The 12006-nt window shown below is 38.9% G+C and overlaps 1 protein-coding gene across 1 annotated transcript; it reads left to right on the top strand.

Moving 5' to 3' along the window:
• The first annotated feature begins 5082 nt into the window (after positions 1-5082).
• Positions 5083-10951, top strand: LOC137934944 (telomere repeat-binding protein 5-like). Its single transcript, XM_068779546.1, has 10 exons — positions 5083-5312; positions 6722-6953; positions 7047-7908; positions 8036-8245; positions 8333-8395; positions 8510-8589; positions 8750-8985; positions 9104-9418; positions 9594-9657; positions 10503-10951. The coding sequence occupies exons 2-10, from the start codon at positions 6873-6875 to the stop codon at positions 10671-10673; spliced, it is 2082 nt and encodes a 693-aa protein (XP_068635647.1). The 5' UTR covers positions 5083-5312; positions 6722-6872; the 3' UTR covers positions 10674-10951.
• Positions 10952-12006: the final 1055 nt, after the last annotated feature.

Below are 12006 nucleotides of genomic sequence, written 5' to 3'. Positions count from 1 at the left end.
GATTATAGAGATAAATCACTAGGTGACTTGAGATTGACTCAATAAGTTTATATTAATAATGTATTTAAGAGATTTAGGATATCAAACTACTCACTTATTGTAGCATTAATTTAAAAAAGTGATCTTGTTCATATTTTGCTAACTATGTTGACTTACATAAGTCAACTTTATGATACATTTTTATGTTAGTTGGAACAGTAGTATCTTGAAAAAGTGTAAAACAATCTCTAATTGTTATTTCTACCATAGAAGTTGAGGTTGTTGTTTGTTTTGAGGCTGCATTACAAGGTATTTAGATGAAAATTTTCCTTTTGAAGTTTCGAGTTGTTGATACAATCTCTAAACCATCGAAAATTTATTATGATAATTCTATGACTATGTCCTCGATTAATAACAATCAAAATAGAAGTCGAAGTAAATACATTTATATTAAGTACTTAACTATCAAAGAGAGTTTAAGATCAAATGAAGTGCTCATAAAACACATTCGCATTGAACAAATGGTTGTAGACCCATTGACAAAAGACATACCACAATATTTGTTTAGTGATTATGTAACTAGGACTAGACTTTGGTCGGATGGGTTACTTTATTTTAATCTTATGACTTGTATTTTATTACTTCTTAAAATAATTTTTTACTTATGATTTGTCTTATCTTTTAACTTGCATATATGCGTGTTTAAGAATGACAAACATTATTGTGTATGATAAGACTCACAAGCATTTGAAACTTATTTATAAAGTTGAGAAACTACATCAAAAGCTTTTTAAAGAAAAATTGTATACTTAATATGGAAGGTAATATTTGTTTAATTAAAGGATCTATCTCCATGTTTCCTGTAGTGTATGGTTTAAACTTAGAATATTAGTGAATTCTAGATGTTGTTGAACATAATTTTGCAATTATTCAGATCGAGTGGGAAAATGTTAGATCCTATTTAATATTTTTAAATAAAATTGAAGTAGTACTCACCTAGATCTACAATTCACGTAAGAAAGCAATTGTGGTTAAGCAACTACCTTTGACAATTATTTCTTTAATGGGAGAAAGTAACTTATGGTTTTATGTTTCATAGAGTCAATGTTGTTAAGACGATTAATTTTATGACTATACCATTTGAGAGGTTAATCGTCTAAAAATATAAAATATTCTAAAAATATGAAAAACTATAATTCCCACCATTCTTTTATTATGTAAAAAAATATTTATTCATTTGTAAATTTTTCATGTAACAAGCCTCCACAATATTGCTCGTGCTTAGTAAAGTTATTGGTGCATAGAGCTGGCTGCAAGTCATACACGCCCATGCAGGGTGATTGCTTTCATTGTGTTGACAATACCTAGTTCATAGAGCGCTTAACAGTCGTTTCGCGCAAATCCAGCCATTATGCAATGAATGACATACAAAAAAAGTTAAAATTTCTACATTATAAGCACAATTTATTGCTTTGATACCATATGTTATCCTATTTCTCTATGAAAGGATTATAAATAAATAAATAATTCAGAGTTGAATAAAAGAATGAAAATCGTTACCTACCTATAGCTATGACAAATTTTTATTTTTTTTTCAAATTTCTCATAATGGGTATGACTAGAAACTTAATCGGTTGCATAATATGGATTCCATAAAAGGTAAAACCATCAACTGTTTTCTTTGATTTAAGAAAGTAACCATCACGATAATTACAAACACATCTACTTTCTCAAGTGAATTGTAAATCTAAGTGAGTACTATTTCGATTTTTGTTTTAAAAAATTAAATACTAACTAATATATTAAGGATGAATGTGTAAATTTACTCATCTATTGCTCCGAATGCTATATTGGAATAATCTTAAACCCGACGCAAAGCAATATGTGAGAATGTACCTGACGGGCATCATCTTTGGGGATTATTCGACGTACACTATCCGATACATAAAGAGGAAATACAGGAAGTCCTCATGTTTTTTTATTCGAAGAGGGCGGTGATCTCGAAGAAAACTTCGCAAAGCAGCGTCGTTGTCTTAATCGAGAGAGAAACAGAGAAGAGTAGTCGCCTGCCTTGCACTCCTGGCCCTTTGCCTCAACTACAGCTAAGTGCGGTTATCCTTGTCACATGACTATTCCCATAAAGAAGCAGCACGAAACGACCCTCGGACACTCCGCATGTGCCTTTATTTATTATTTAATACTATACCCCGCTTATAATAGTACATCTTATCTTCTCTTTAGATTAAATCAAATTAATCTCTGGTTGGGTAGGTTGGGCTTCCTCACCCCCCCCTAAGCCAGAAACCTGACAACGAACATGATCCAATGCCAATCCCACCTCATTCCTTACGACACAATTAACTAATCTTTAATCTCGGCCCTGCAAATAGTAAAATTTATTTTCAAAAGATCTCCAGATAATGTCTGCAAGTGCTATCGGCGCTCAAATGGTCCCAGAAGGGTTTTAATTCGGTCTTGAAGGAATCCCGAAGCTAACCGGCTACTGGGTTCCTGTTCCGTGTAAAACAATTCAAGGTGGAACGACGAGATCCGAAAACTCGCCAAAGCTACCATCTGCGAGCCTTCTTTGACTTGCTCACACGTTCGCTTCGACGCCACGCCACGAAAGCGCTGTAGTCTTTTAACTTCCCGAACCAGTTAACCCGACCGGGCTAGTCTATCGATCCTTGCCATTAGATCCCTCTCGGCTCGTCGATTCGACTGTTGCGGACTCTTTCTGGTTTGAAATTCGGCTGTAGTCAGATTAGGTTGTCTGTTGCTGAAGCTCTGGCCGAGATAGCCACGTTTTGCCCTTTGCTCTCTTCCTGCCATTCCAAGCGACTTTACCAGTTTTGTTATCTTTTCTTTCTCGCTCGCCCGGCTTTTTGTTTCGCTTTCGTTTATCGCCATTTTAATTTAACTACGCCGACGAATGCCAGTGGAGGAGGCGTGACAGCGACGGTAATTCTTACTTTTCATTTTTTGTTAATAGGAAAGTAGAACGGCAGATCCATATTTATTGTAAGCAGTTGCGAGAAAAGATTCTTCTCTTGGGTGATTTTCGATTGGTTCGCCGAAAAATTTGTCCACTCGAAACGACATCAAATCATCAATTGTGGCCTGTGAGTTATGACCCATCTTATTCCCAGAAAATCGGTATGAAGTAATGAACATGAACGTCCAGTTTTTTTGGAACCTGTCTTGCGGGCCTCGTCATGGACAGACAAATAACCGACGCTCTGTGCCGGCACTAGAAGTGATTACTTTTTCTTCTTTATACCAGTGAGAAGGATAGTCTGGTAATTGTTTACCCAGAAACCGTTTATACACGGACGGTTCAAAATTTTCTTTGGATCAAATTCCTTTTTGGGCGAAAGAAGGACAGCCATGGCAGCAGTTGACAAGAATCTACTGGCTCTTCAGCAGAATATCCTTCTTTCCGATGGCCTCCCTTCTCCTTGTAGGCATCACCGGCAAATCCTGGACTCCTCCCTGCAAGGTCCCATGCATCTGACTAAACACCTTTGTCTGCTTTCACCATTAAAGAGTCCAACTTTAAACTCATCGAGACCCCGGACCCGCGATCGCGGCGTATGCAAAGAGAGAGAGAGGGAATCTCGCCCGCGAATTTTGTCTGAGTCTCCGAATTTTCAAATGGAAGGGCGATCCGAGAAACGGAAGCGAGTGTTGTCGCGCTAAAACATACGGGGCCGAGAAATTCGAGTTACACGACTCTTGTCTGTTTCAATTCTACCTCCTGCCTTCGTAAAGTCACAGGTACGGCGCCACGTGTCCTCTGAAACTTACTGATCGAGTAGTAGGCGTGACGCTGTTGACGCGTGACGGGTGTCCAGAAAGCGACAGCGGTGGCGGTATAACCGTCCTTGCGGTCGTGGCGTCGTTTTTCGACATCCTCAATAAAACGGTCCCACCATCCTCGCGGCCCCAAGGGAAAAAAACCCACACCACATCTCCAACTGCTTCTTATCCCCGAAATTAACGTCGTCTGGTTTGTGGTTCCCACCCTCGCCACCTCAGCTTCATGCCGTGACTTGTGACGGAAAAGTCGCCTTCCCCGCCGTCTCCGTCCGCGGCTCCCACGACTCGTTTAAAAGTTTGAAACGATGGAGAAATTTCCTATCCTTGAAATTCTTCAGATAATGCACCTGGACCTCCCAATTGCGTGACGTGGAGCATTCTTTAATCCTACGTGGCCGAAAACCACGAGCTGCTCGCCTTGCACGTCTGGATAAGATACCGAGTGACGATAATGCCCTTGTCGTCTGCGGATTGCGTTGCCCAATTCGCCTCGAAATTATTAGTTTAGTACCAGAGCTTAATCTCGAGTTAAATGTATTAAGTTCCAGCTTAGTTTTTTAACTAATTGAGTGACGATAATGCCCTTGTCGTCATTGACTTGAACTAACTTATCATCTGTTACCAATGACTTTAGGCGCAGACACACAGAAAGTAACCTTAACATGTATCTCTAATTAAGTGAGGAGGGGAGCATGTGCTAATAATCCTAAAATCTGGTTCACCTGTCCATCATCTTACATTCTCAGTTAGTACGATCATGCAAACAAGGTTTTACCAACCTTGCTATGTTCGTCTCCGTTTGAGGTGGGCCCGCACAACATCTCGTGAGCCGTTGGATTAGAAAGGCCCCCCACTTTGTTTTTGTTTGATGGGTAGTCCGAGAAGTAGAAGCATTCGTGGTAGGTTGCTCGGAAGAATGAAAGGCACGCGAAATGCAATTTTTTCCTTTTAGTGGAAAGAAATCGAAAAAAACGAATTTTACGGCATGTCCCCATCCGAAACGTCCGCTATATTTTTACACACATCACAACCTTATTCTCGGAACACTTGGTCGTTCACCCAAATCGTCGCCGTTGAAATCAAAGTTCCTCCACGTGGCGGGAATCGTTATTTGTTTGGGATGGCGAGTGGATTAGCCGATGGCTGGAACCGGTCTAAGTGGTTTCGTCGACCGGCTGAGCTGGTGAAAGACGGGCTTTTACCGGAGGGTCCAGTGTGGGGAGATCAAATGGTATAAGAGCTGGGGTTTAAGCAAAAGGGGTGGTTTTCAGGGGTTTTGGCGATCAGGAGGGACGGGAGAAGGATAAAATAGGCTTGCATGTATAGAATATCGGTTCAGAGACCTCTACGAAATTTTATGCAATTCCCTGATCTGAAATTTGAAAGGAATACGAGCGAATTTGGATGAAATGAAATTCGAGGGAGCTAGTCTCTTTTCTTCGTCACGGATCACCCATTTCTACGTGATTCTGAAGGATTTCCTTGGGAGAGTCTGAAGGATTTCATGGGACGAGGTGGGTTTGATCGATCTGAGGCCTCTTACGACGTGCAATTTAATGACTCGACCTTCTTATCTGGCTTCTTTCCGCGTCGGTGTTCTGTTTCTGTGTTTAATTTCGGTGAATTTTACGGTTCTGTGGTGGGTTTACTGTTGTTGAGGTGAATTTTCTGTTTTGAGAGTCTGATCCGAGTCTTCTCCAGATTTTGCTCCTATGGAGCGTCAATTGTTCCTTTTTGTTTTTCAACAATTTTGAAGTTTATCTAGATTCGCTGAATTTACCAGACAGCGATCGTGGCACTAAATGTTTTTTCTCTAAATTCTTCTTGAAAGTTGGGTTTGATTTTTCTACGCAATGATGGCTATGGGATCTGAAATTGGTATTCGTTTGATTTTTGCCTGAGGTTGCCGCTGATACCTTCTCCTCATTTAGATCCTGTTTTCCAGCCTTTTTCTTACGGCCTTATATTACAAAATTTTCACGAAACATTTGTTAAACCTTTTAAGATCTCCTTTTTCTTTTTAATTATCTTCTGATCTTGCGAAATATTTTTTAGGACATCCATTAAGCAGGTGAGGATGAATTGTCTTTATTGAATAACTGATCCGCGATTTTCTTGCGGTATTAAAATGTGAGATCTTTGACTTAAATTTTGAGTTTTTTTAAAGAGATCTCTGATGCTTTCATTGTTTTTCGGCGAATTAACGTTGGGTTTAGTGATATGCCTTTAAATTTTGTTGATAATTCTTTGTTGTGTGAGATTTTTTTCTTTGATCCAGTTTGTTTCGTTTTATGATTGAAAGAGGACATAATTTCGACTTAGTTAACTTCTCACCATTTTATGCGTTTCTTATGAGCATAAAAGCCATTTACCCGACCCGTTGAAGAGCAATTCTGGTTTCTATTCCTCTTTATAGCGTACTCGTGTTTTGTTGTTCCGAGTTCTTGAGGTTTAATATACTTTGTGACCATAACATAGCGGTTTTTCATATCTGATGACTTCGAATGCCGAGGCTTCCTTTTACTGGACTTATTATTTTGTTCAAGTATAATTATCATACTCTAATTTATCCTAGTTAGGCTCGCTGATACATGGATGTCCTGCAATATTTTTCTGCAATTTATTTTCAAAACTGTATCATCTTCCGTCTGGAAGAAGAAAAGAATCTTCCTGGGCTTAAAACTTGTAAACAAGACCACTCCGTTTGATCCATGTATAATAATTTTCGCATTTGTCTATTTAATATGATAAGCTCCCAATGTATGCATGGGTTTTAGAGCAATATTTTGGTTTCTCCTGCCATGTATGATAATTTTCACATTTCTCTATATGATATGATAAGCTGTCCTTTTATGCATGGGTTTTAGAGCAATACTTTGGTTTCTCCAGCTAGAGGTTCGTCTAAAACTTATTATTTCTGTAGGGTTTTATGATTGGGACCAATAATTCCAGTGACGGCATCAGCAGAATGTTGAATGAATATATGGGGTTATTTCTGAATTCATGAATGGGTTCAATGATGGAGTTTCTTTGCACTTGCTGAGTAGTTTCCTTTGGGTATGAGTAACTGAGATATGGTGTTTCAGAAAAGGTTGTATTATGGATTTAATGGCTACCAGGTGCCCACCATGCCCCGAGCTTCAAGATCGGCTAGGGTACACTAACTGTTCACCTACTGCATCAACTTTTTTTCTGGTTTCTTTATGGTATAAGAACTCAAATCTGAATGGCTTTTGTCTATTTTTCAGGGGAAATCTTCTTTTAAAAAGAAGGCTGAAAACCCAATGTGTGCATTTGATCTACTGGCTACGGTAGCTGGAAAGCTGTTGCAAGAGAAAGAAACTTCTTCAAGTCAGTTAGTTACCAAAGCTGACTTAGCAATTGAAAAAGATTACATAAAAAAGGAACAACCATACATTGAGAACCCTTTAAAGCAGGAACCTCATGATCAAGGAAGTTGTGATGAGAGTGTCTCTGCATTTAATGGGAGATTGCAAAAGCACAGTCATATCGGTATACATAAGGATCATTCCCATGCTTTTAATGATGACTCATTCAAACATACATCAACAATAACAAACTCTGATGGATGCAAGAAGACTGTCCTTCCAGAGGAGTCTACCGACAAAGTTATGAATGCATTCAGTTTATTTCCTGGTGGAAGCCAAGGTAATTCTAACTTTGAGAGGGGTTCCCCAAGCATTGCTGAGTCTCACAAGAGCAAAGTACATGCAGAGTTTGAGAAGAAAGTAGAAACTGAAAATCAAAAGATTGGGAGTGTGATAACTGGAATTTCACCCATTTCAGATGATCAGATGGAAGACACCAAACCCCCTGCATTAGTTAGTTCAGACAGTAGTGTTGAGGTTCCTTTAGGTGGGGACCACATTGCTCATGGTGGCCCCCTCCCAAAGTCCCATAATAATGTTCGTGTAGTTAGTAGAGATGATGACGAAAATTCCTCAGGGTGCACTCAACCTAGCACCATAACCAGGAAGACTTACAGACCTCCTGCTTGCTTTGGAGACCGGAGGATGAAGAAATTCTTGGCATCCAAGTATTGGAAAGCATCTCCTAAAGTGGTGAAGGATGCTAATCTCTCAAATTCTGGTAAGTGTAGGTACATGTTGTTGACTTTCTACAACCATCTATGGTACAAGGAAAACATAAATATAGGATCTGATGGTTTAATCATCAGAATGCTTCCATGTTTAGTAATTATTTCAATGTGTTGCAGATTCAGAAACAAAGCCTGTTGTCCGAAGTAGGAAAATGTGCTATGCACGCCAAAGGACTCAAAGGGGCTCTACTTTTAAAAGGAGGAAACTGTATGAGCGATGCTCAATTTCAACATCTGTTAGGAGCAACAGTAATGACGGAATATATATTTCAGCAGAGAAGGGTAGTAATGGGGAACCTGTTGGTTCATTTGCAACCATGAATGGTGGTGAGTTTGATGTTTTTGTTCAATTGTCCTTTCCTTGTTCCTTTCTATGATCTTCACTTGACTAAAGAGATTTGCTATTTTATGTAGCAACTGGGAGCTCGTCGTCTGTGGCATGTCAGAAATCATCTTTTGAATCTGGTGATTCACATGGTATTCTCAGTTTTATGACTTAAATATATGCACACCAACATGATCATATTTACGCGCTTAGAAAGAAGTCATTCTTGATACCATGTTTCTTAGAAGATTCATTCCTTTGTACAGTGAGGCTTAGTATCAAGTCCTTTAAGGTACCAGAGCTGTTCATCGAGATGCCTGAAAATGCAACTGTTGGTTCACTGAAGGTATTTGTTTCCATGTCATTTTTTGTGCCTGGGTTTCTTTTTGGAACTTAAATTGTTTGACATATAAAGAAGTTCATCGCTTATTCAGAGTATATGTAATATGCAGTATTTTCAACGGATACTGAGCATATTGCATTTCTGAACTATAATGTATCTGCAGAGGACTGTTCTGGAGGCTGTTAATGCTATACTTGGAAGTGGCCTACGAGTAGGTGTTCTGCTTCAGGGGAAGAAGATTAGAGATGACAGTATAACATTATTCCAAACTGAAATTTCTTGTAGTGACAAGTTGGATACTTTGGGTTTTTCACTGGAACCCTACCCTTCATGCTCTTCTCCAACGCCTCTTTGTGTTGAAGATCATACCCCTTGTGAAGCAACTCAACAAATAAACAGGTATTAGATGATTTACAAAGTTGAATTTGAGGAAAAAAATTCTCTCTATATATGTTTTGAACTGGATGTTGTGTCTTGCAGCATTCTGTTGACGAACTTAATTTGATCTTGTTGTCAGGTGTAGAGCAGTTCCTCCTACTGATCAAGGGGCATCTGATGCCACCCCAGATCCACCACTGACCAATTTGGGCAACTGCATTGAAAGTGATCATGATTCAGTGCTATGTCCTACTGATGTATCTTTGGATAAACCATCTGCAAATTCCAGAGCTATGGTGCCCATTTCACCCATGAGTGTAGAAGCATTGGCTGTGGTTCCTCTACACCGTAAATCACGTCGCGCTGAGCTTGTTCAGCGTCGAATCAGAAGGCCATTCTCTGTTTCAGAAGTAGAAGCACTTGTGCAAGCGGTTGAGAAACTTGGTACTGGAAGGTCTGAGCATATATCCACTTGGTATTTATTTTTCATGCTGACAGATGATTCCTGGCTTACAGCAATTCTTTTGCATTTATATCTGAGCTTTTAGCTTTGGCAATGCTTGCTTGTTTTAAGTTTCACTTAATCAATAGTGCGGTTCATTACTCTTGAAAAATCGTTTATTTCACAGGTGGCGTGATGTCAAATTGCGTGCCTTTGAGAATGCAAAGCATCGTACTTATGTTGACCTGAAGGTATCTGTCATTATAGTTGATTCTGATAGGATGTCATGTTCAAGTTTTGAAGTGTGTGAAAGGGTGCAAACTTGATACTGCATAGTTGTGAAATCAGAAGAACCCAATTGTTGTTGCCATCCATTATGTTCATTGTTAAGATTTGTTAGTAACAGAAGAAGCATAATAGGCTGCAGCATTTATGACTTGTTGTAACCAATTTCATATGAGAAGCTTAGATTCTAAAAAAAAATGAGTAAAAGAGCATAAATGATATCCACTGGCACAGATATTATTCTTTTGCATTCTATAATGTAAAACAATATATATATATATATATATCTGCATATGGAAATTAAGCTTCTAGGTCAATTAATAAGAAGTAGGGTGCAATTGTTTTAACTCAGCTTAGAGTTGGTTACATTTCTTTTGGCTAGAAAAAACTCCTTTTTTTTCACGCCAAAGATTAAGACTATATTTTTCACTGATGCGCATGATTTTTCTTGGAAAAAGAAAAAGATGGGCACTGCTGATATCAATAGGGCGGCTATATTGGTGTCTTGAATGCTAGGACTGAAGTACTTAATCAGGGATTCATTGCCAATATCTTTTTCAAAAATATTGATATATCTGCTTGTTCAATGGGCAATTCACTACTTACTGAATTTGCTCAGGATAATTTCTTGAGAAAGATGATTTCCATGGTTGATGTGCTTTCTAGGCAGGATTTGATGTCTTTGGGTTATCTTACCATGTTGACGATGGTGAGGGGAGGGGTTATAAAGTTTGTCCGTAAAATGTTTCATGTGTGGAGCCAATTAATTGTCCATGTTATTCTCTGATTGATGGGTTGGTGGGGTGCACAGGATAAATGGAAGACACTGGTGCACACGGCAAGAATCTCCCCGCAACAAAGGAGGGGTGAGCCTGTCCCACAAGAGCTGTTGGATAGGGTGCTCTCTGCCCATGCCTACTGGTCTCATCAACAAGCCAAACAGCAGGTCAAACCGCAGGGAGAGACCTGCCTGCTCGTCTAAAATCTTTTCAGAATGAGACATGAAAGAGAAGAGAAGGAGATTTGTTTATCAATGTAAAAAGGGGGAGGACGAGATTAATTGATGTTGTAATATTCTCACCGTGATTGATTCTTAGGCGAATTTCTCTCGTCTCATCCTTGTTAAGGGAGAGGGGAGTTGGGATGGCGCTTTGTACATGACTGAATAAGGAGCCTGCTAACAGAATTGTCAAACACGCCCGTGTGTCTGCTGATGTTGCCGGTGTTTGTGTTATCTGATTCAAATTCCATTTGATTCAATTCTTTTGTTAAAAGAAAGGTAAAAGGGAAAAAAAGGTCGATGTTTTTGATTTGTTAGGGACTAATCTCATTCAAGGATCAATTCTTTCATTGTCATTTTTGTATTATATCTTGTTCCTTTCATTTTTTGTGTCTTCTCTTGAAGCTTATTTTCTTGATTATTAACTTTAGCCGGAACCGGAACGTGACGTTCCTGGCTTTCTGGCAGCTCTGCTATTTTCTCTAAACGGTTTGCTATGTCAGCCATGATCATAGACATGAGCAGGCGTTGGTGAATTTGGTCTGGTTGGTCACCACATGACTCGTACCAGGCGTATGCACTGACGAGAGAATAAGTTTTACTTCATTTGCCCGCCACGTCCTTTTCCGTCCAAGAATAACTCTGTGAAGTTCCTTCGTTACTCGTTGAATCGTGAGCTGCAACTTTTCTTTTCTATTTTTTTGCGAGTCTACCTTCAATTAATCCCAAATCCAGCTTTTGGGCTTAGAAATTTATTTTTAAATACTTACTCTCTTCATATTTTTTTCACAAAAAACAAAGAATCTTAAAATGAAAAACCACAAAAGAGGCGAGGGAGGGCATTGCCCTTTCTCTTCCTTTCCTTCAAGCCTCCGTTCTTGCTACATTTATACATTGTTTGGGAAAGTTTTCTTGGCTGAAAATGTGTGTTTTTAACATTGTAATGGTAAATTTATGTTTGAATACTACTACATTTTAAAAAACAAAAGTTAAATAAAATCTATTTCAAAAAATCTTGTAAATTAGGTTCTCAAGAGAGGCTCGAGCAAGCTTAAGATGGAACTATAAATTACAAGATAAAGGGACACATTTCCAAGTTAATCTTGTAAATTATAGCTGGAGCTATAAGCTCCAGCAAGCAAGCTTAATGCTACTACAATTTCCAAGTTTATGTAATACAACCTTCACGAGGGATACATTGGCTTCTCTCTCTCCAATAAGCCTCTATAGGGCCGGAAGAGCTCTGCAAATCCTTCAATTTCCCTCTCACAAAAGGGAATGTCAACTCTTGTCGGTTCAACGATGCATTTAGGGG

The sequence above is a fragment of the Aristolochia californica genome, unplaced genomic scaffold (assembly GCF_029961685.1).
Source record: "Aristolochia californica isolate CCGP_79_NKW_82.1479 unplaced genomic scaffold, dmAriCali1.0.hap1 SCAF_10, whole genome shotgun sequence".
NCBI lineage: Eukaryota > Viridiplantae > Streptophyta > Magnoliopsida > Piperales > Aristolochiaceae > Aristolochia > Aristolochia californica.
The sequence above is the reverse complement of the archived record's forward strand: the minus strand, read 5'-3'. Positions and strand labels throughout refer to the sequence as shown.